Source organism: Peromyscus eremicus, chromosome X, assembly GCF_949786415.1.
Source record: "Peromyscus eremicus chromosome X, PerEre_H2_v1, whole genome shotgun sequence".
Taxonomy (NCBI): Eukaryota; Metazoa; Chordata; class Mammalia; order Rodentia; family Cricetidae; genus Peromyscus; species Peromyscus eremicus.
Window position 1 is genome coordinate 62,016,338 of NC_081439.1, and position 23,739 is coordinate 62,040,076.

At 43.2% G+C, this 23,739-nt stretch overlaps 1 protein-coding gene across 2 annotated transcripts; it reads right to left on the reverse strand.

The window, feature by feature from the left end:
• Window positions 1-3,573: 3,573 nt before the first annotated feature.
• LOC131898981 (uncharacterized) lies at window positions 3,574-8,374 on the reverse strand. 2 transcript variants are annotated; one of them, XM_059250303.1, is made up of 2 exons: window positions 8,266-8,374; window positions 3,574-5,126 (listed from the first exon to the last, which is right to left on the reverse strand). In XM_059250303.1, exon 2 carries the CDS (start codon window positions 5,101-5,103, stop codon window positions 3,604-3,606), a length of 1,500 nt encoding a protein of 499 aa, XP_059106286.1. In that variant the 5' UTR covers window positions 5,104-5,126; window positions 8,266-8,374; the 3' UTR covers window positions 3,574-3,603. The 2 variants fall into 2 exon arrangements, with proteins under 2 accessions (XP_059106286.1, XP_059106287.1); XM_059250304.1 differs by lacking the exon at window positions 8,266-8,374 and adding an exon at window positions 5,699-5,805.
• Between the last annotated feature and the right edge of the window lie 15,365 nt (window positions 8,375-23,739).

A 23,739-nucleotide genomic window follows, 5' to 3' on the forward strand; every position in this document is an offset into this window, starting at 1 on the left:
TTATATGTAATTTTACTATGTTAAAGTTAAAACCTTCCTTTTTAAGAAAAGAAAAGGGGAAGTGGTGTGGGATGGTCTGTATGTCAAATGTGTTGCTGATTGGTCAGTAAATAAATCACTGATTGGCCATTGGCTAGGCAGGAAGTATAGGCGGGACAAGGAAAAGAATTCTGGGAAGTGGAAGGCTGAGAGGGACACTGCCAGCCGCCATCAGGACAAGGAAGATGTGAGGTACCAGTAAGCCATGAGCCATGTGGCAAAGTAAAGATTAATAGAAATGGGCTAAATATAAGAGTAAGAGCTAGACAGTGACAGGCCTGAGCTAATGGCCAAGCAGTTTAAATAATGTAAGAGTCTGTATGTTTATTTTATAAGTGGGCTCTGGGACTGGCGGGACTTGGTGGCGGGAGCTGGAGAGAAATTCTCTAGCTACACTCTCCCCTCTATCCTTCTATCTAAATCGCTTCTCTCTCTCTCCTCAAGAGTACCCAAGGGGAGGGGGAAGAGGGAGCTGTTCTCCCATATTGTTACTTACGTTGGTTCCAGTAGTCAGAAACTCGTGAAGAGAAGTAGAAACTCCTCTAGAGTAGAAGTAGAAACTACGCTAGAGTTACTGATAAATAATTATCAGAGTGGGAAGAAAACTGTATTAAAAGAATCCATGGGACTTCTACCTCAGTAAATTTTCTCTTGAGTCCAGTAATATGAAGCATGTTAAGATGTTCTGTCTAAGGGGAAAAAATTGTTGTGTCTGGCCCATCCTAACCAAACTACAATGACTTCTAACCTCTGTGGAGAATTATTTAATAATAATCCACAAGGGATCAGATTAACCATTCTGAAGACAATAGTCACAGGCTTTCCTCAGACATTTCTGTTATTTCTCAGTGAGCTCAACACCAAACATACCATGGTGACAGGGAAAGATGTTATACATGGGCTTGGTACCAAGCCAACACTAACCTGGGTACTGGGTGCCCAATTTTTAAGGAGAGACTAGTCCTAAAAATGACACCTTCTCCTGAGATATCAGTCTCATAACCAGTGTCAGGTTCACTACATCAGACCGGTTTCATTAAAAAAAAAAAAAGGCAAGCATGCTCAAACTTGGTCAGAAAAACTTTTTGCAGTGGGTAGATGTTAATGCAGAGATCCATAAATTGTCAACATGTCAAGAATAAATGATTGTAGCATGCTGAGATCTAAACAGGACACCTATCATCCCCATCTAAGGCTCAAGGATCTTCAGGGAAGATTTGGTGAAAAGAATGGAAGAGCCAGAGGATGGAGTAGAGTGCTGTGAAATGAACTGCTGTCTTTTCTAGGCATGCCATGACTGTTATATACATAAACTCACATTAGATGTGAGCAAATGCATAAGGCCTGTACAAGACTGAGCCCCTCAACATTCAATCATAGGTTGGGGAAGGCCTTCCCAACAAGCTGAGCAGTTACTGACATATAACAGCTGCTGGGTGTAGTGGTGTCATTTTTCTTCAGTGGTATAGCCAGCTACGGGTAAATTGTCCATGCTCTAGTAAATGACCTCCTCCATCCAGAATGTGTCAGGTTGACAGCTAAAACTAACTAGCACATACACCTAGTCCAATTAATACTATGCATGTATGCAGGTATGTGGCACTATCTATTGCATAAAAAAATATATCAGGAGTCACATCCCTGCAACAAACTTAACTATCCCTCCCCTAACAGCCATCAACTGCCAATAGCTCCTCAGTTAGGAGGTTGGTGCCTTGTGTGCCCTTCCTCCATCCATGGCAGACTGTTGATTGGCCTGATCTTGTGCAGGTCTGGTACAGGCAGCTACTACTGCTGTGAACTCATGAGTACAGAGGCACCGTCATGTCCAGAAAACACTGTTCTGATCCAGTATGCCCTTAGTTTTGACTTTTACAATCTTTCTGCCTCCTCTTCTAAGATATTTCCTTGGCCTTGAAATGGGTGAGTATGATATAGATGTTCCACATAGGTCTGGACACACAGAAATTACTTATCCTTAGAATTTTTACTGGTTATGAGTCTGCACTACCTATAGCTATCTGCAAAAGTAGTTTCTCTGATCCAGACTTAGAAAAGCAATAGTCTCAAAATTTAATAAGCAGTTTTACTACCTGTCCATTTAGGAAAACATCAGTAGTACATTTTGCTCTAAGGTCTGTGACATCCACACACCCGGTTTTTGACCGGGTTTATAATACTGGGCATGCATACTCTTTCATGGAGCAGACTTTAATCCAATTGGAAAGCAATTGGTTATAGCCTAAACAATCATGCCACTATTAGGTCCGTGGGCATATCTTACCTGTTATATTGGAATTGTAACATGCAGGGTTTACAACTGAGATCTATCATTGATGATTTTTCTCCCCCAGCAGCCTATATAACATTATAGTATCCAAAGTATATGATGTTTTCATTATTAGGAATTTAGTATCTAGTTATGGGTCTACCAAACAACATGGAGAGGTAGGCAGTCTGTGACAGTGTCTGAATCCCTTCAGATGTTCATTGTCAGTGCAACATGTGAATCTGTAAGGCTGATGCTAAGATAGACTTCATATACAGTCCTTGAGAGTAGACATGGATGTGGTCCATATCCAGTAAAGTCACATTGGTGATTATACTAAAACCTTTGGGGCTTACATCCCAACATCCCATGCACCAGATCCGACATCTAAAAAAAAAAAAAAAAAAAAAAAGGAAATGACGATTCATTTAAAAAGGGACTGGGAAAACCAGGAAAAGAGAGTTAGTTACCTGATTCAATGTATCCAGGCCCTATCCTGAGCTGTCAGAATTTCCCACATTGGAGAAAGGAGAGGACTGTTGTAAAACATTGCCATGTGAATATGATATAGCTGTTTGTGGTGGTTTGAATGAGAATGGCCCCCATAGGTTCATATATTTGAATGTTTGGTTTCCAGCTGATGGACTGTTTAGTAAGGATTAGGAGGTGTGGCCTTGTTGGAGGTGGTATGTCACTAGGGGTGGGATTTGAGGTTTCAAAAGCCCATGCTAAGTCCAGAGTCTCTCTCTGCCAAGTGCTATGAATCAGATGTAAGCTCTCAGCTACTGTTCCATGCCTACCTGCTTGATGCTGTACTCCTTACCATGATGGTCATGAACTCACCTGAAACTGTAAGCAACTCCCCAATTAACTGCTACTTCTATAAATTGCCTTGCTCATGGTGTCTCTTCACAACAATACAACAGTAACTAAGACACTGTTGTAATCATGAACACAGCAGCCATGAATACCCATAAAAGGCTGCTATGTAGATGTTTTCCAAATAGTTTTGACTCAGCCATTAAAGATATATGCTTGGACCTTAACTGCCAATACTGTGCCACAGAATAGACTGTTTTAATGATAGAAGACACACACACACACACATTATTTTCTTGATAATTTTTACACAAAATTCATTATTTTAACAATTAAAGCTTTGTATGCTCTGTGTCTTTGTGTGTACAGTTATAGGGTAGGTAATTCTCAGGGAAAAATTAAAACATTAGAAATGACTTAGATGTAATAGAACAATACATTACATATTCGTTTTTACTTCTGATGGGTTTGTTTGTTTATTCAACCCAGTCAGTCTCACTATCTGATTTTCCTGAATTATACCCCATAGCTTTACGACGGATCCGGATGATATCTGCTTCATTTTCAGGAAACTTGGTTTCACCTCTTGGTATACTTTCTCGAGTTTTATGTAGTTGAATGCCTTTTCTTATTGCTTCCATCAACGCTTTCCTTGCTTTGCTCAATATAGGCAGGATTGATGGAGGATTTTGCTTTACATCGGTATATGGTGGCACTATTGCATACTGACTTATTGCTAGAGCTCTACGGCTTGAAATGGATGTAGATTTCAGAGAAGACAATGATGACTGTAGAGTGGTAACTTTTGTTGAGGTGAAACATGATAGTTTTGATTGTGGTGAATACATCATGGGTGATCTTGACTGTGCTTCGATAAGTTTTGTTAAGTGGCTCACCGAACGTTTTGGTGACAGTGACAGATTTGAAGAAATTTGTGTTTGGGGGCTTGATGAGGCAGATACTGAAAGAGAATGATGTGATACCCTAGGAGATCTTGGTAATTGGGCACTTGAAGACCCTGATGTATTTTGGACTTGTTTTTGTGGTAGTGGTCTACATGCAGCTCTTGATTTTGATGGAGATACTGGTGATGATTTTGCAGATTTCAGTGATTGTGGAAAAGACTTTATGAACTGATAAGTGGAACATTGTTGTGGTTGTACAGCTAAAGTGTGGTCAATAACATCCACAACTGAATCCCATGACTTACTACTTAGTGAAGTTACCGATGGATATAAATGTGGAGGGATCATCTGATCTTGACTCCTTGGACTTAGATCATCTGGTTGCAGTTCAAAACATTCAAGAGATTCTGGTGTTGAAGGGAATTCGGGTGACATCTTTAGATCTATTTTAGAAGTGGTTTTTAAGCAAGCAGATGTTGTTGCAGTTGTAGTTTCCAAAACAAGTAATGGAGATGTTTCTGGTGAGCTTATGGAGCTTACAACTCTAGGAGCAGATGGTCCTTTAGAACTGGTAAGTTGGATCAGCCAATCAGATGGTAACGGTGGTGCTTCTGGTGCCAGAGGGTTGACAAATACATCTGTTGTATAATCAGTTAGAGGTGGTGGCTGGCAGAGCACCACTTCCCCCTTACCAGTTCCATAAAGGACACGATGATGTGAATTGCTCATATGCTCAATATTGTAATGTAGACATTTTTTCTCACCAGATAAGATGTTCACTGCAAATTTTCCTTGAGGCTTGCTCTTATTCAGTGGAAAAATGTAGAATGAAGATCTACCTTCTGATTGATCTAAATATGAATGAGATACTGCACTACCAGAGGTTCGAATGTGATCCACAGAGATAAGTTCTTTCACCAGTTGACATTGTAGCATATCTTTTGATTCACTGTCGTGGTCTAGATTCTTGTCCTGTAAGTGTTTCTCACTTGTTTGTATGTTTTCTTTTACAAATTTTGAACAATATAAAAATGGGTGGAATGAACCATCAGAAGAACTTGAGTCTTCCATATCACTTTGGTAGTACGAAGGCACTGTAAGAAGTGGTATTACTATATTAGCATTGTTTCTTTCAAAGATATTAATAGGTAATGATGTACAGGAGTATACTTGCTGTGTTTCAATAGTTATATTTGGAAAAGTCTTCCTTGATTTCCACACTTGCATGAATAACACTTCATTCGGAATTTTCTAAGTAGTAGTATTAGTTAGCTGGATTATATTTTCTTGTAAAAATCTTAAGTTTAGAAGAGATCCTATGAATCCCTTTATCTAGTTTTCCAAATAAGTCTTCAATGAATTTATCAAGATCATTTACTCGTCTCACTATTTTGTTTAATGATGATAGAATTACATAGATGAACTCATTTTTACTTTTAGTAATTTTCCCTGATTGATTTATATATTGTTTAAACTTTTCTTCATTAAGCAAAATGTTAGATTTGTGTTACTAAAGAAGTAAAGTATAGAAAGCCACTTCTGTATCCCTACTTCAAGCATCCATCCCTCTTATCAGTCCATTCCAGGTTGTTAAATGCAATTTTAAGCTTTTCCAACCTCTGATCATCACCAAGCCTTTGGAGATGTAAAGGCGCCAGCTCCTCACCTTCAGGTTGTCGGCAGTTACAGGATAAGCAAACTGTCTTATCCAATTCCTTTCTTTGATCAGGCCATGAGACAATGTATTGCTACATCATTGCCATGCCCAACTGCCCTCCCTCTGGCATCTATCCTCCTCTCTCCTACCATCCTCCCTCTGATCTCGTCTTTAATCTACCCTCTTAAAGCTGCCTGCCTTCTACCGTCCTCCCTTCCCTGTTCCCTAACTTGCTTCTCCCTCTGACTACTTCCTCACCTTTCTGCTCTCAACACCTTTCTGCTCTCAATACCTCCTCCTTCTTTGTTTCTTCTGTCCTCTGCCCCCAGTTCTCTGTCCCTAACCCCCTTTATTCTCTTCCTAACTCCACCTTCATAACTCCACCCTCTGCACTTACAACATCACTTTCTACTCTTGTGACTCCTCGCTCCTTGCTTTCTTCCTGCTACCATCTTCCCTTTGCAATCAGCCCTCTATCCTCCTCCAAAAACTTCCCTCCTCCCTCTTCTCCCTACCCTCCAGACTCTCCCCTCCCCTCCTCTCCTCCCCTCCCCTCCTCTCCTCTCCTCCCTTCCCCTCCCCTCCTCTCCTCCCCTCCCCTCCCCTCCTCCCCTCCCCTCCCCTCCCCTCCTCTCCTCTTTCAATCCAGTTCTCTCCCCTTCAAAAGTCCTCTGCCCTCCTCCTGCTCTCCTACTCCATCCGTTCTTCTTCCTCCTTTTGATCTCCATCTCCCTTCACACAATTTCCCCCACTTCCAACCTCCTCTGACCTCCTCCCTCTGATCTGTCCACTCCTCCTTCTATTCTTAGACCACCATACTCCACTGTTTTTCCATTTCCCTTTCACACCCTTGAATCTCCTGTGCCCTTTACCTCCATTTCCCCCTCTACATTCCTGTCTTGTCTCCCTTTGAATTCCTCCTCCAGCTTTTCTTCTCTATGCCACTCGCCCTCCTCTCTTCCCTCCCAATCCGCACCTTCTATCCACCCCTCTCCTGCTGCCTTCCCTCTTCCCTCTTCTTCCTCTCTTCCTCTGGACTCTACTGTACTGTCCCCCTGTATATCCACCTCACTCCTCCTGATACCACCTTCGCAACTCCACCCTCCCTGACATGCTACCACACTCTGAACTCCATCGTCTCTTGCCTCAACTCTCTTCCTCCCTCACCTAGTCCGTGAGCTCTCTTTTGTTCTTAGACCTCCATACTCCTCTCTGTTCTCTTCTATCTATTATTCCCATACTTCTTGGCACTTCTTGCTTCTGCCCCACTTCCTCAAGCCTCCACTGCAGTTCTCACTCTCCTCCTCCTCCTCCTCCTCCTCCTCCTCCTCCTCCTCCTCCTCCTCTTCCTCCACCACCACCACCACCACCACTACCACCACCACCGCCGCCCTCTTCTTTTTTCTCTGTGCCCTTTGCTCTGCTTTCGTCTTCACCCTCTGATCTCTACCACACTCTACCTTCTTTCTCTCCCCTACTGACCTTTCCCTCCTACCTGTGTTTTTTTTCCTTCCTTAGCTCCCTGCCCTCTACCCTCTGCTCTATCCACCTCTGGACTGATCTCCCTCTGTTCTCCTGCGGACCCTTCCTTCCTGACTCCGTCGACCCTGATTATGGCATCCCATTCTGCTTTCTGCATTCCTCCCTTTCCTTCCCTCTCATCCATCCTCTCCTCCCTGGACATTCTTCCTCCCCCTGGGCTCTGCCTTCCACATAGTTTACCTCTTCCCTTTGATGTTCTCCTTTCATAAAATTTGCTGCACACTCCAACCTCTTCTGGCCTCCTCCCTCCAACCTTTTCATTCTACCCATGCTCTCTCTTCCTCCCTCTGCATCTTCCCCCAGCCCTCCTGTGCACTCCTCCATCTATTTCCTTGGACCTCCACACTCCTCCCTCTAATACTCCTTATTCCCTTAGCTCTAGTCTCCATGCCCTTCATCTTTGTCCTTCACCCTATGATATCCTTCGACCCCCTACTGCCCTCCTTCCCCCTCCTACCTGAGGTTTCTTCTTTCCACATCATACCTCTGCTCTCTGCACTCTCCACCTCTGTACCTTTACCTCCTGACTACACCCACCCTGATTCGACATTACTTTCTGCTCTCTGCACTCCTCCCTGTTCTCCTCCTTTTGCCATGGCCTCTCTGTCCTCATCCATTCTCCCCTCCCGGAACACCCCTCCTTCTCTGTCTACACTCATCTCACCTCTCCTCCCTTTGATGTACAACTCCCTTCACAAAAGTTCCTACATATGCCAACCTATTGGGACCACCTCCTTCCAGTCACCTCCTGCTCCAGCCTTTTCCATCTACCCACCTCTGCCTTTCCTCCCTCTGATCCCCTCTGCCTGTCCTCTCCCCTCAGCCCTCCTGTCCACTTCTCCCTCTGCCTGTCCTCTTCCCTCAGCCCTCCTGTCCACTTCTCCCTCTGTTCTTAGACCTCTACACTCTTCCCTACTTGCCTCCTTCTAGTCCCTCCTCTCTCAGCCCTGTTCTTTATTCCCATTATCTCCCTCTGTCTTGTGTGTCTAATCCCTCCCACATTCCACCTTCTTCCTCTCCCTTTTTCCTCCTACCTATGGTTTCTTCCTCCCTTGGCTCTTTGCCATCTTTTGTCTCCACCTCTGGTTTATTCTCCTGCTGACCCTTCCCTCCTGACCCCACCCACCCTGATTATGACATCACATTCTGCTCTCAACACTCCACCCTCTCCTGCTCCATTTGATCTGCCCTCCTCCCTTGGCCAGCCCCTACCCATCCATCTCCCTGGACACCACTCCTCCCTCTGGAATCTGCTCTGTGCCTTCACCTCCTGATTCCATTCACCTCCTCCTGACGCCACCTACGCCACCTACCCTGATTATGACATCGCACGCCGCTCTCTGCAGTCCTCCACCTCCCTCTGATCTGCATTCCCCCCTCTATCTTCTTCCCTCTGACCTCATCCATCCTTTCCTCTCTGGACTCTTCTCCTCCCTCTGGAATCTGCTCTCTGCCCTTTGCTCTCCCCACCCCTTTCTCTGTTCCTCCCTTTGATGTCTACCTCTCTTCACACAGTTTTTTTTTTTACCACTTCAACCTCTTCCCTCTCTCCCCTCTTCCTCCAAACGTTTTCCTTCTACCTGCCCTTCCCTTCCTCCCTCTGATCTCCTCTTCCCTTTGTCCTCTTTCCTCAGCCTTCGGTCTGCTCTTCTGGTTCACTCCTCCCTCTGTTCTCTTGTACTTCTACACCCCTTCTTCCTCTCCTCCTTGGGCCCACTTCCTTTTACTCTGTTCCCTCAAACCACTGCTGCATTCCTCTCTGCTCTCACCTCATCCTTGCTCTTTCTTCTTGCCCTTCTGCACTCTCCTCTCTTCTTCCTCTGCTATTTTTCTTACTCTACCTCCTTTCTGCAACCTACTACCCTCCTCTCCTCCTTTCCTAAGGTCTCCTCCTGCCTTCTTCCCTCTGCCCTCCTTCCTCTGCCAACCTTTCCCTAATGCAGGGATTTAACAAGGCAACTCCATGTAGTTTATCTGGTAGTTAAAAGGAGGTTTATTTGGGGGTAACTTACAGCCAGTAAAGGGGTTGGTTACAGGATCTGGGAGAGATGAGGTACAGTCCAGCAGGGTTCTCTGGAAAACTCTGACTTGATAGACATCTTGGGTCTTAAGCACTCCCATCTCGGCCACGCCCAGGGGCAGGTTATAGGTAGACATGGCAGTTACTGTCTGCCTCACTGGGGTGGTGCTTCAAGGTCAAAGCTGGAACAGCTACCCACTACATCTTCCCCTTTTGTCTAAATAAGAAAGTTCTACCTTAATACAAAACCATATACAATAGGAATGATAATCAAATATTGTCCAGTAGGAATAAGGGATAATGACCTAAACAAGATGGAACTACAATAAGAACATCAAACAAGAGACACATACTAAAAATACTAAAATCCAGAGGAGTCTGGAGCATAGGTAAATGGCATGTTACAAATATCATTACAAAAGTTGTCCTATCCTAAAGAACCTGAATCTTAATACTTAATATGTTCTAGCTAAGTTACAAGAAGATTGTAACTATAGCTGTTAGTCTTCAATCCTATCAAAGATCTGAGAAGGAATATAATAATACCTGAGAAATGGGAGAAGAATGCAAGCAACTTTTAGGAGTCTTTTGAGAGTAGACAGAGACAGCTGACAGCCTGGACAGTCACCTAAAGTTTCTCAGCACTGTTGATGCATTCAAATTGGCTACAGGCCTAGAGTATCTCTAAGATCATTTTACTGTCAGCAGTCAAGGCAAGGGCAGTTCTTTTCCCAGTAGGCATTTTGTACCAAGGTGAAGACAAACTTCGAAATGGAAATGTCTCAGAAGCCCAACATTCTCTCGGGATCAGATCAGTGCTGCCAGGAGCAATTGTGTCTCCCATCAACAGAATTCCAAGTTATCAAAACATTTAAATGCTATATTCTCTAGGTCTATGAAGTGTTTGAAGACTACCTATCCATCTGACATATGTTTCTATAAGTCTGGAGAACCTAACTAACATAACTATAGAGATGACAAGCACAGGTGACTATAAATTTGTAAGTCTTATCTACCTAGATAACCTAAGGACTAAGGCTTCACGTAAACAGGGTAAACAGTCTGTAAGCAAATGTACAGTAAAAGGACAACGACCTCAAAATTGTGACAATACACAAAATAGCTAAAGCAGAGGTAGGAATGTGTAGTGCAATATGCAATATGACAACAATCCTAAATATGTACCAATATACCAAATATCCTAAACAGAGGTAGAACATACATACAGTATGACAAATATAATTTTACATTTGTATCAATATATAAACATTTCAAATAAGGGTAGAAATATATGTGTATTACAACAAATATGGTTCTGTTTGTATCAATATACAAATTATCTGGAATAAGAATATAAAAATATAAAAATAGGGCCAGGCGGTGGTGGCGAACGCCTTTAATCCCAGCACTTGGGAGGCAGAGCCAGGTGGATCTCTGTGAGTTCGAGGCCAGCTACCAAGTGAGTTCCAGGAAAAGGCGCAAAGCTACACAGAGAAACCCTGTCTCGAAAAACCAAAAAAAAAAAAAAAAGAATATAAAAATAGTTTACATTTGTATCAATACACAAGAATCCATAACAGTGCAATTTATCTAAGGTTGATATTTTACTAAATTAGTTTACTAGTATATGCAATAATCTACCTTAATATCCTATACCTATCCATTACCCCTTTTTTCTTTTCTTAAGGGGAATACCGGGTCCAATGTTTTCCTCCACCCCAACCTTATAACCATTATCCTTAACCTAGAAAAACATGAAACCTTTGGGGAAAAGGGGTGTTGTTTTCTTGGAATTGTTTCCTGGTGTTCAGGGAGTGAAGGTATCTCTGTGGAGTCCTGTAAGAAAGTTCAGATAGTTAAGTCTCAGTTGGACTAACTGCAGATTCTGCAGCCAGTCTCAGAGTAATGGGTAAACTTGTCTGAGATTCTGGCTAGAAGTGTAGTGTGATGAACCATCTTACTATGAAATTATCTTGGAGAGTTTTCAGTCCAAGGTTGATTATTGAGTAATGTTTGTGAGTACCATGGCATCATTCTGGACTGGGTAGAGTTGTTGTTGTGGGGCCCCATCTTCCTTCTAGAGACTTCAGAGATTGCTATTGGAAAAGACTTATTTTTTTTTACTATGGAAAACTTGAACATTATTAATATCAAAATGGAAAGTTTGGATTTAAAGATAACACGACATGTAAGAAAGGATTCCAAGAAATCAAGAATAAGCATGGAGAGAAATAGAATCTTGACGGCAATGGTCCTTTTCTATTGGTTTTCATCTGTCCCACACCAGACAGCTCTTCTGGTATGAGACAGAATCTCTTAACCTTTTCTTTTAGCAATATGCTTGGGTTTAGAGAAGGAGGGAGCCAAATTCCAACTCCAAAGTCAGCTTGATATATAATTGAATTGGAACCACAACTTTTATAGAGTTAAAGAGATATAGATGTTAGGCAGTGAGATATTACTCTGTGTAGATTGGTACCAATAGATTCTTTCTTTCTGATGTAGACGTCTGGATATCTAAGGCCTTATGATTTCTGGAAGATGGGTATTTCTATTATCCTGTAAAGACAAAAACAGAACCCTGCCCCAACCCTTGTTTGTTAAATTCTTCTTCCAACTTGTAGAGATGTCACATTGGTAGATGAGCTTTTACTTCTCATCAACTGGTTTCTCCTGTTCGAATAGAATTTTTATTAATTTTGTTGTTATCCATAGCTTTTCTTCTTCTGCAGAAACAAAAGCAAAATCCCTTCCCCAGAATGGTTTCCATTCTGAGGTCAACATATCTTTGAAATAAACTGGTTGATTTAGGTCAGAAGTTTCTTCTGTTGTCCAATGTCTGTCCAAAGCTGTTGTTCCTTTCTCATCAGCATTGAGAAAATTCAGGGTTAATAAAGCATTATGTAATCTATTTCTAGGAGTCATTGTTAGCTGTTGCTGTTTATTTAGCATATCCTTTAAAGTTTGATTGGATCTTTCTATGACTGCTTGGTCTGTGGAATAGTGTGGTATACCTGTGACATGCTTTATATTTTAATAAGCAAAAAAATTGTCTCATTTTATTGGAGACATATGCTGGGGCATTGTCTGCCTTAATTTGTACAGGTATTCCCATGATGGCCATAACTTCTAATAGGTGTATAATCACAGAATCAGCCTTTTCAGAACTCATATAAGTTGCCCACTGAAATCCTGAATAGGTGTCAATCATATGGTATACATACTTTAATCTTCCAAATTCTGCAAAATGAAACACATCCATCTGCCAAATTTAATTTCTTTGCATACCCTTTGGATTGCTCCCTGCAGGTAATAGAGTTTGGTTATAGAAGGAACAAGTAGGACATTTTTTTTACAATATACTTGGCTTGTTGCCAAGTGATGGAGAAATCCTTCTTCAGACCTTTGCTATTTACATGGTGTTTCTTATGAAATTCTGAGGCTTCTATAATGTTACTTATTAGTAACTGATAAATCGTATCATTACCTTGTGATAGAGGTCATGGCAGAACCATAGGAGATCTGATACGTATTATATATTTAGGATGTTCCCTATTTCTGATTATTTCTTGCAATTGTATAAATAAGGAAGTTAATTCTGTATTATCAGGAATAAATTCAGCAGTTTCAAAATGTAAAACAACTCTCTGCATGTTGAGAGTCAGTGACTATATTGAGGGGTTCTGTGAAGTCCATCAGTACCATAAGAATGGCATGTAGTTCTGCTTTTTGTGCAGAGTTGTATGGACTTTGAACCACTTCACTTAAGTCTCTTGATTTGTATCCTGCTTTCCCTGATTTATTTGCATCAGACAGAATGTGAAGACTCCAGAAATTGACTTTTGTTTGTTGTACAACGTGAGGAAGGACCCATTTAGTCATCTTTATGAATTCTATTCTCTTGCTTTTGAGATAACGGTTGTTAATCTCTCCCAAATAGTCACTGCAGGCTCTCTGCCAATATTCATTATCTTGCCATAGCAAGGACATTTCCTCATTGGATAAAGGTACTACAATTTCTGCTGGGTCCATTCCTGTCAACTGGTGAAGTCTTAAATTTCCTTTTCTAATCAAATCAGAGATTTTTCTATATAAGTCTTTAACTTCTTACTTGGTTTACGTGGTAGAACTATCCATCCAACATAATATCTTCCCTCTGCATCAAAATGCCTGTGAGGGAATGTCTGGGGAAGAATATCACAGGGAAGAGGGAATAGGATGTCGGCGGGAAGAGGGAAGATATCAGAGGGAAGAGGGAAGATGTCAGAGGGAATAGGGAGGATGAAGGAGGGAGGAGGAGTATGACCAGAATGCATGTAAGTTCTGGATTCACATGATCCACATATGATTCTAATATGTGCTTCTTGTATTGTCTTTTCTACTAGAGCCAATTCCTTCTCAGCTTTGGCTGATAATTCTCTTGGACTATTTAATTCTTTGTCCCCTTTTAGAGTATTAGTCAAATTTTGTAGTCCATCTTTAGGTATTCCCATGATACCCAGTGAGTTGGAAATGCTTCCTAACAATTTTTGGAAATCATTAAGAATCTACAATCGATCTCTCCTTAGTTGTATCTTTTGGGGTCTAATATTTTTGTAGCTCTATCTTATATCCTAAGTAACTAATGGAATCTCCTCTTTGTATTTTACAGGAGTAATTTGCAGTTCCCAGTGAGGCAAAACTTTTTTTTTTACTTCTTTAAACATGCTTTCTAATGTACCTAACTTTGGATCAGCTAATAACATATCATCCATATATTGATAAATTATGGATTGTGGAAACTTCACATGAATTATCTCCGATGGTTTTTTCTTTTTCTTTTTCTTTCTTTCTTTCTTTCTTTCTTTCTTTCTTTCTTTCTTTCTTTCTTTCTTTCTTTCTTTTTTTTCTTTTTATTTACAAAATATTGACATAGGGTAGGGCTATTTAACATTCCCTGTGGGAGGACATTCCATTGATATCTCTTGACTGGCTGGGAATTGTTATAATTAGATACTGTGAAGGAAAATTTTTCTCTATCATTTTCTTGGAAAGGTATGGTAAAGAAACTGTCTTTTAAGTCAATAACTACTATAGGCCATTCTTGGGGTAGCAGATAACAGAAGGAAGATGTCTCACTGTCTCTCTCTGAAGCTGCTCAGAGGCTGCCTGGTTATCCTTCCTTTTCCCTTTGACATCTTCCCTCTTTCCTATGATATCCTCCATCTTCCCTATAACATCCTCCATCTTCTCTCTGACATCATCCCTCTTCCCTATGGCATACTCCCTTTTCAATCTGATATCCTATCTCTTCCCACTGACATCTTTCTTCCTCTTCTCTCTGACATCCAACAACTTTCCTCTGACATCCTCCCTCTTCACACTGATATTCTTTCTTTTCCCTCTGATATCCCCAGTCTTCCCTCTGACATCCTCCCTTTTCCCTCTGACATCCTCCTCCCTCTTCCTTCTGATAACCACCTTCCTTTTCCCTCTGACATCTTCCCTCTTCCCTTTGATTTCCTCCCTCTTCTGTCTGACATCCTCAACCCTCTTCCCTCTGACATACTCTCCCATCTTTCTCACATCCCACCTCTTCCCTCTGACATCCTCTTCCTTCTTCCTTCTGATATCTTGCCTATTCCCTCTGATATCCACCCTCTTTCCTCTGACATCTTTCTCCTTATTCCCTCTGACATCCTCCCTCTTCCCTCTGACATCCTCTGTCTTTCATCTGATATCCTCCTGCCCATTTCCTCTGAATCTTCCTCTTCCTTCTGATATCCTCCTCCCTCTTCCCACTGAATCCTGCCTCTTCCCACTGACATCCCCCATTCTCATTCTGATATCCTCGCTCTTTCCTCTGACATACTCCTACCTTTTTCCTTTGACATCTTTCCTTTTCTCTCTGACATCTCCCCTCTTCCCTCTGATATTCTCCCTCTTCCTTCTGACATCCTCCCTCTTCCCTCTGTTATCCTCCCTCTTCCTTTTGATATACTCCATCTTCCCACTGACATCCTCCTCCCACTTTCCTCTGACATCTTCCCTCTTTCCTCTGATTTCCTCCCATTTTCCTCTGATATCCTCACAGTCTCCTTTGAAGTTCTCCTTCTTCCCTTTGATATCCCCCTTTTCCCTCTGACATCTTCCCTCTGCCTTCAGACATCCTTCTACTTCTTCCCTCTGACATCCTCCCTTTTCTCTCTGTTAACCTCCCTCTTTTTGACATCCTCATTCTTCCCTCTGATATTCTAGATCATCTCTCTGACATCCTACTCTTCCCTCTGACATTTTCTATCTTTCCTCTGATACACTCCCACTTCCCTCTGACACCATGCCTTTTCCCTCAGATATCCTCCTGCTTTCCTTAAACATCCTTTTTAAAACTTGAATATCCTCCCTCTTCCCTTGGACATCCTCCCTCTTCCCGCTGATATTCTCCCTCTACCCTCTGACATCCTCCTTTTTCCCTCTGATATCTTCCTCAACCTTCCCTCTGACATCCCCCTCTTCTCTCAGATATCTTCCCTCTTCCCTCTGAAATCCACTCTTTTCCTTCTGACATCCTGGTCCATCTTCCCTCTGAAATCCTCCCTCTTTTTTCTGATATTTTCCCTCTTTCCTCTGACATCCCCCCTCCTCTCCATCATCTCCCCTGTTTCCTTTGATGTAGTGGGTAGCCATTCCAGCTTTGATCTGGAAGTTCCAACCCCCAATAAGGCTTCGGTAACTGTCACGCCTACAAGGTGGGGCCAAGAGAGGACCCTGAAGACCCGAGATCCGGATGCGCTGCCTCTTTGGGTTCCTGGACCCTGGACACTGGAGGTAGACCTAGCAGAGTTTCCAGAGAACATTGACGGACTGCGCTATGTCTTTCCCAGACCCTGCAACCTATATATCCCTTCATTTGTAAGTTACGCCACTAAATAAACCTCCCTTTTAACTAAAAAAAAAAAAAAAAAAAAAAAAAAAGCCCAGATAGCTCAGTCGGTAGAGCATGAGACACTTGATCTCAGGGTCGTGGGTTTGTGTCCCACGTTGGGTGCCAGATATTGGAGAAATTATTAAGGCCACTCTGCGTAGTAAAAAGGGAGGTAAAAAGGAACTTCCAGATCAAAGCTGGAATGGCTACCCACTACACTTTGATATCCTGCTCCCCCTTCCCTCTGACTTCCTTCCTCTTCCTTCTGACGTCCTCCCTCTTCCCCCTGTTATAATCCACCTTCCCTCTGACATCGTCCTCCCTCTTCCCTCTGATATCCTCCCTCTACCTTCTGACATCTTCCCTCTGCCCTCTGATATCCTCCTTCTGATTCCCTCTGATATCCTATCTCTTCCCTCTGATATCCTCCACAGTCTCCCCTCTCACATCCTCCCTGTTACCATTGACCTCCTTCCTCTTCCCTCTGATATCTTTCCTCTTCCCTCTGATGTCCTCCCTCTTCCCTTTGAAATCCTCCCTCTTCCAACTGATATCCTCCCTTTTCTCTCTGATATTTTCAACCATCCCTCTGATGTTCTCCTCTCCTTCCCTCTGACATCCTCCATCTTTCTTCTGATACCCTCCCTTTTCCCTCTGATATACTCCCTATTCTCTCTGATATCCTCCCCCCTCTTCCCTCTGATATTTTCCTACTTCGCTCTTACATCCTTCTCCCTCTTTCATCTGACAGCCACCCCCTCAATTCTTCTTTCCTCTCAATTCTCCCTCTTCCCTCTGATATGTTCCCAATTCTCTCTGATATCCTCCACCCTCTTCCCTCTGACATCCTCCTTTTTCTATTATCTGACATCCTTCACCCTCTTCCCTCTCACATTCTCCCTCTTCCCTCTGACATCCTTTCTCTTCCATTTGATATCTCCACCCTCTTCCCTCTGGTATTCTTTCTCATCCTTCTGTAATTCCCCCATTTCTCACTGACATCCTCCATCTTCCCTCTGATATCTTCCTCCTCTTTCCCTCTAAAATCCCCCTTCTTCCCTCTGTCACCCCTCTCCCACTTCCCTTGGACATCCTTCCTCCTCTTCTGATATTCTCCTTCTTCCTTATGACATCCTCCTTTTTCCCTCTGCCACCCTCCCTCTTCCCTCTGATATACTCCCACTTCCCTCAGACATCCTTTTTAAAACTCTGATATCCTCCCTCTTCCCTCTGATATTCTCCCACTACACTCCAACATCCTCCTTTTTCCATCTGATATCCTCCCTCTGATATCTCCCTCAATCTTTCCTCTGACACCCTCCCTCTTCCCTTGGATATCATCCTCCCACTTCCCTCTGATATCCTGCATTTCCCCCGTGGCATCCTCCCTCTTTCATCTGACATCTTCCCTCTGCCCTTAGATATCCTCCTTTCTCTCCCTTCTGACATCCTCCCTGTTCTGTCTGACATCCTCCATCTTCCCTCAGACATCCTCCCTCTTCCAACTGATATCCTCGCTCTTCTCTCTGACATTTTCAACCATCCCTCTAATGTCCTCCTCCCCTTTTCCTCTGATATCCTCCCTTTTCCATTTTACGTCTTCCCTATTCCCTCTATCATCTTTCCTCTACCCACTGACATCCTCCTCCCTCTTCTCTCTGATATCCTAACTCATCTGTCTTATATAGTACCTCTTACTTCGGATATCCTGCTCCATCTTCCCTCTGACATCCTCCCTCTTTAGTCTGACATACTCCCTCTTTCTTCTGATATCTTTCCTCCTTCCTCTGATATCCTCCCTTTTCCCTCTGATGTCCTCCGTATTCCTCCCTCTGACATCTTTTCTCTTCTCTCTGACCTCACCGTTTTTCCCTCTGACATCCTCCATTCTCTTCCCTCTGACATCCTTCTTCCCTCAGATATAATTCCTCTTCAAACTGATATCCTCCATCTTCTCTCTGACATCCTCTACTTTCACTCTAATGTCTTCCTGCCTCTTCCCTCTGACATCCTTCCTCTTCCATCTGATATCCACCCTCTTCCCTCTGATATCCTCCCTTTTCCTTTGATACCCTCCCTCTTCCCTCTGATGTGCTCCCTATTCTCTCTGATATCCTATTCCCTCTTCCCTCTGCTATCCTCCTTCTTCCATCTGACAACCTCCTTCCTCTTCCCTCTGCTATCTTTCCTCTTCTATTGATATCCTCCACCCTCTTCCTTCTGACATCCCCCACTTCCCTCTGGCATCCTTCTTCTTCCCTCTGATGTCCTCTGTCTTCTTTCTGACATCCACCACTCTCTTCCCTGGGTCATCTTCCCTCTTCCCTCTGATATACTCCCTCTTCCTTCTGACATCCTCCTTTTTTACTCTTATGTCATCCTTCTTCACTCTGACATCACCCCTCTTCCCCTGATAGCCTCCTTCTTCCCTCTGACATCCTACATCTTTCCTCTGATATCCTCCTCCATCTTCCTTCCGATATTTTAATTTCTCTTTCTCATATCCTCCCTCTTCCTTCTGATATCTTCCTGATTCCCTCTGACATCCTCCTTTCTCTTTCCTCTTACATCCTCACTCTTCCCTCTGACATCCTTCCTTTTTCCTCTGATATCCTCCCTCTTCCCTTTGATATCCTCCTTCTCATAATTCTCTATTCCCTGTGAAATCTGCCTATCTCTTTCCTCTGATATCCTCCCTCTTCCCTCTAATATCCTCCTCCCTATTCCCTATGACATCATCCCTCTTCCCTCTGACATCCTCAACCCTCTTCCTTCTGACATCCTCCTCCCACTTTACTCTGACATCTTCTGCACTCTTCCTTTTGACATCCCCACACTTCCCACTGAAATCCTCCATCTTCCCTTCAATATCCCCTTTTCCTTTGATGTCATCCTTTGTCCTGATATCCTCCCTCTTCCCTCTGATATCTTCTCTTTTTCCTCTGACACATTCCCACTCCCCTCGGTCCTCTTCCTTCTTCCCTCTAATACACTCTCTTTCCCTCTGACATCTTCCTTTTTTACTCTGACATCATCTCTCTTCCCTCTGACATCCTTCTTCATTCCTCTGACAACCTTCTTCCCTCTGATATCCCTTTTCTCCCTCTGAAATCCTCCCTCTTCCCTCTGATATCCTCCTCCCTCTTACCTATGACATCTTCCCTTGTCCCTCATACATCCTCCCTCTTCCCTATGACATCCTCTCTCTTCTCTCTGACATCTCCCCATTTCCTTCTAATATCTTCTTCACTCTTGCCTCTGATGTGGTCCCTCTTCCCCCTGACATCCTTCTTCTTCCCTCTAGTATCCTTCTTCTTTCCTCTGACTTCCTCCCTCTTCCCTCTGACATCCTCCTCCTTCCCTGTGACATCCTCCCTCTTCCTTCTGACATCCTCCTCTTCCTTCTGATATTCTTCATCTTTCCTCTGATATGCTTCCACTTTCCTGTGACATTGTTGCTCTTCCCTCCGATATAATCACTCTTCTATCAGACATCCTCCTTCTTCTACCCTCTGACATCTTCCCTCCTCTTTCTGACATCCCCTTCTTCCCTCTGACATCCTCCATGTTCCTTCTTACATCTTCCTCGCTCTGCCTTCTTCCATATCTTCTTTGCCATCCTCATCCTTCTGCCCCTGCTCTTTCTTCTCCCATCTCAGCTGTCCTCCACCTCCTGATCCCTTCCTCCCTCAGCACTGTTTTTTCATCTGCCTTCCATCTGCCTTCCTCTTTCTTCCCCTCCTCCTACTCTCTTTCTCCCTCAGCCCTACTCCCTCTACTCTCCCTCTCCCATCTTGTCTCCCATTCCCTTCTCTGTCTGTTCACTTCTTCCCTCAGCCCTCCTCTCTGTGCTCCCTCTGCTCTATGCTTGCCCTGCACTGTGAACTCAGCCCTCAGCCCTCCTCTCCATGTTCCCTCTGCCCTGTGCTTGCCCTGCACTGTGAACTCAGCCCTCTGTCCTCCTCTCCGTGCTCCCTCTGCCCTGTGCTTGCCCTGCACTGTGAACTCAGCCCTCTGTCCTCCTCTCCGTGCTCCCTCTGCTCTATGCTTGCTCTGCACTATGAACTCTTCCCTCAGCCCTCCTCTCTGTGCTCTCTGTGCTCCCTCTGCCCTAGTTTCCCTCAGCCCTCCTCTCTGTGCTCCCTCTGCCCTAGTTTCCCTCAGCCCTCTGCCTCTCTCCACTCTTCCTTCTGTTGTTTTCCTTCTCCTACCCTTTATGCTCCTCTCTCCACTCTACTCTTCCCTCTTTCTTCTTCTTTCCCCTTTCTGACCCCCATGACTTCCTTTCTTGTTCTTACCTCTTCCTTCTGTACTCTTCCATCCACCCTCTACCCTCCTCCATCTTCTCCTCCTGTTGCCATCCTCTTCCCTCAGCTCTCTTTCCTTTGCTCACTTTTTCAGTCTTCTCTTTCCTCCCTCAGATGTCTCCCTAACTCAGTCCTCTTCCCCCTGCCTTCGCACTTCTCCCTCTAATTCTCTCTCTGTCCTGCACTCCTGCTTGCCCCCTCCCTCAGCCCTCTGCCCTCACCACTCTTCTCTCTTCCTTGTTCTATCTGTACCAGGCCCTTGCCCTTCTCCTTGTTTTTCTGTCACTCCCCGACTTGGTTGCCCTTCTCCTTGTTTTTCTGTCACTCCCCGACTTGGAGAGTACTTGGAAAAAGTAGATGGATGTCAGGAATTGGTCAGGAATTGAGTAGACTATGGTGAACCCTTGTCCCCAGTTCCATTTTGTCTTCCTCCTACATCTTTCTCTCAGTTTGTATAAGGAGTTGGCAACTTCAGCAAAGTGAAGTACAAAAATACACCAATACAGGAATTCTGGGAGCACATACACTTACTTTACATTCATTAGTATTGGCTGCTGTAAAAATTCTCAATTACTGTTTGAAGACTTGCCCAAGCAAACATTTGTGGCCATCTCAGGCCTTTGAAGCATGCATCAATTGTCCTTCCGTTGCTACCTACTGGTGTACTTTCATATCCTTCTGATACTCAGAGCTTAGCATGAATGACATCATCTGAGTAACAAAGCAAGTTCTGGGGCCACTGCTGTAGAGCAGAGATAAGATTGTGTAGATAATCTTGGGGAAGATACTCTAAAGCCCATTACTGTCCATTGCCAGGTGAATGCGAATGATCCTGGAATTCAGTCACTAAAGAATATGAAAGTATTAGTAAGATCCAAAAGGGCATGCAAAACGAACATCACTGTTATCAGTCGGGACAGCAATGCTGATTCAGCTGCATAGATGGAATTATTTATCACCATAATTTACTGTCATTTTCTAAGAACTATCTTATTTCTTTACAGGTTATATCAGGCTGGTAAAAAAATTTTGGTTTGAGCAAAATAATTCACCTTTTATGATATCTTAGTAATGACCATGATCTCTTCATATAGGCCTACCACACTATATGGTTAGATATTAACTACCCTGTTTGAGGGAAGCATTTCATTAGCTACCACTTTGTCTAACCATGTAGCACTGTCTTTATTATTCTCTGACTGTGGTGTTGTGCTCCAGAAGCATACTTTCCCCTATCATGTGCTCTTTAAAATGGATTTACATTTATTTACTTTGTGTATGGACAGGAGAGCATGTTTGCTAACCAGTAAACTCCTGTAGGTTGGAAGACAGTGACCTACCATCAGGACAGATCTCTCTTTAACTTGCACTTTCCATTCTTAACATCTACAGTTGTTCATTATCCACTGTGTTTTGGGGAGTTGTCATGAATTAGGATGTGCTGTGCCTCAGTGCCACCACATGGTCTCTGCATTGGTAGGAGACAGATATATTAGCAGTTCAGTGTCAAGTCAGTAATTCTCTTATATTGTTCTCACTAGGAAGCAATCTAATCCATACTTCAGAAGAGAATTTGGAGGACTCCCACACCAGTGAGATCCTCTTCTTCCAGTGTGAGAGGCACTAAAAGTATACCTTGGACTTTGGGTCTTCCTCTGCCTTGGTTAACAGTGGTTCTAGTCTCAGAGACTGTCATGGACTATTGGCTAGATAACATACAGTGTGCTAGCATGGTGCAAATCCTGACATAGTCCTTCCATAACACACTCTTAAATTTGCTTCTCTTCCTAACCTAACAAAATAGTTTTTTTTAAATAAAAGATCTAGTTGTGCCATAGAGCAATATAATAAACTTCCCAACTTGCCAAGAGAGGATTTAATCAAACTATACTTGTGACAGCATGAAACCAACCAAGATCACCTGTCCACATACTGCTAAAGTACAAGATTTTTATCTGCTGTAGATCTTAGGCGGACTTTATTGCCTCTTGGATTTCAAGATGTTCTGTCACATAGTTTTCCCCTTGGTTTCACATGAGTCTAAAAGGTACAGAATGCTATATTCCAGAATGAGCTGGCCAAGATAACAGAACTTCTAAATGTCCTTGAACAGCAAACAAGATAAACGGGAGTGAAAATACACAATGGGCCTAAAATTGTTATATGTTAACTCTGGAAGTGCAGTTTAGGATAAAAAAGCACGTGTTCCTCTAAAAAGCAAGATAGCAAATTTCTGCTTGTCCCTGTATGGTCTCCCAGGGGAGAAAGTGAGACTTCAGCGGCGCGGGCTGCACAGGAAGCTCAGCATCGTGTCCAAGGACAGGCTGGCCACTTATCCTGCCCACAGTGCTGCTTTTGTAATTCTCTTCTTAGTGGAGTTTCACCCAGAACACTATCCATATACCCCTTTCAGAGGCAGAACATCCCTAAAACTCAGACTTTCCTGTTACTACCCCAATCACCAGGAGGAATCATGGGATCTCCTCTTTCTCTGCACCAGATGTCATGTTTGGGAGTGTTGTATGTGACCTCTAGTTCCTCATTCTCTTCACTCTCTGTTTTACCCATGAAACTCAAGTCTTTAGGTGCCACACAGGACTCCTCAGTACAGAGCGGACTGTACTTTCCATTTGCTAACTCTTAGGGACATAAACTCAAAGGTATGTACCTGCTTCTTGTCCTCTCATTTACATATTTTTTCCTGCCAGTTCAGAGGCTAGCACAGAAGATTCCACTCACAAATCCCTTGAGTCTAGTTTCTTCTTTAAGTGAGCAAGTTCCCTCTGGAACGCAGCTCAGTTTTTTGATCCATGTCTTATTTCATTGAGCAGCCCACTGCAATCTGTAACACAGCTTTCCTGCAGTCCCCCATGTACAGACTGTTTTAAGGGACTACAAAATGTTTTGTTGACCATTTAGCATTTTTGAGGCATCTCCATGTTCACAAAGAAGATCACATTTAACTGTGAGGTGTCCCACTCCATACCATATGGAGGAGGACAGCCACCTGAGATTTCCTCCATGGGCCCTACCTCTGACTCATCTTTGGTTCCTTTCTTGTTTGTGAGCCCCATGGTACCAGAATCATCACCAGCTGATTTGGTTAGCTTGATGTGTTATTTTTTGAGGAGATATAAAATTAATACCTATCCTTAAACTGCAACAGCTTCAACATGCCAAAAAACAACTCATACAAGTTCATCTTTGTGACTACATCTAGTTTATTAGGGGTTATTTACAGACCAACAGAAGACTATAGACAAGGACATTTTATCAA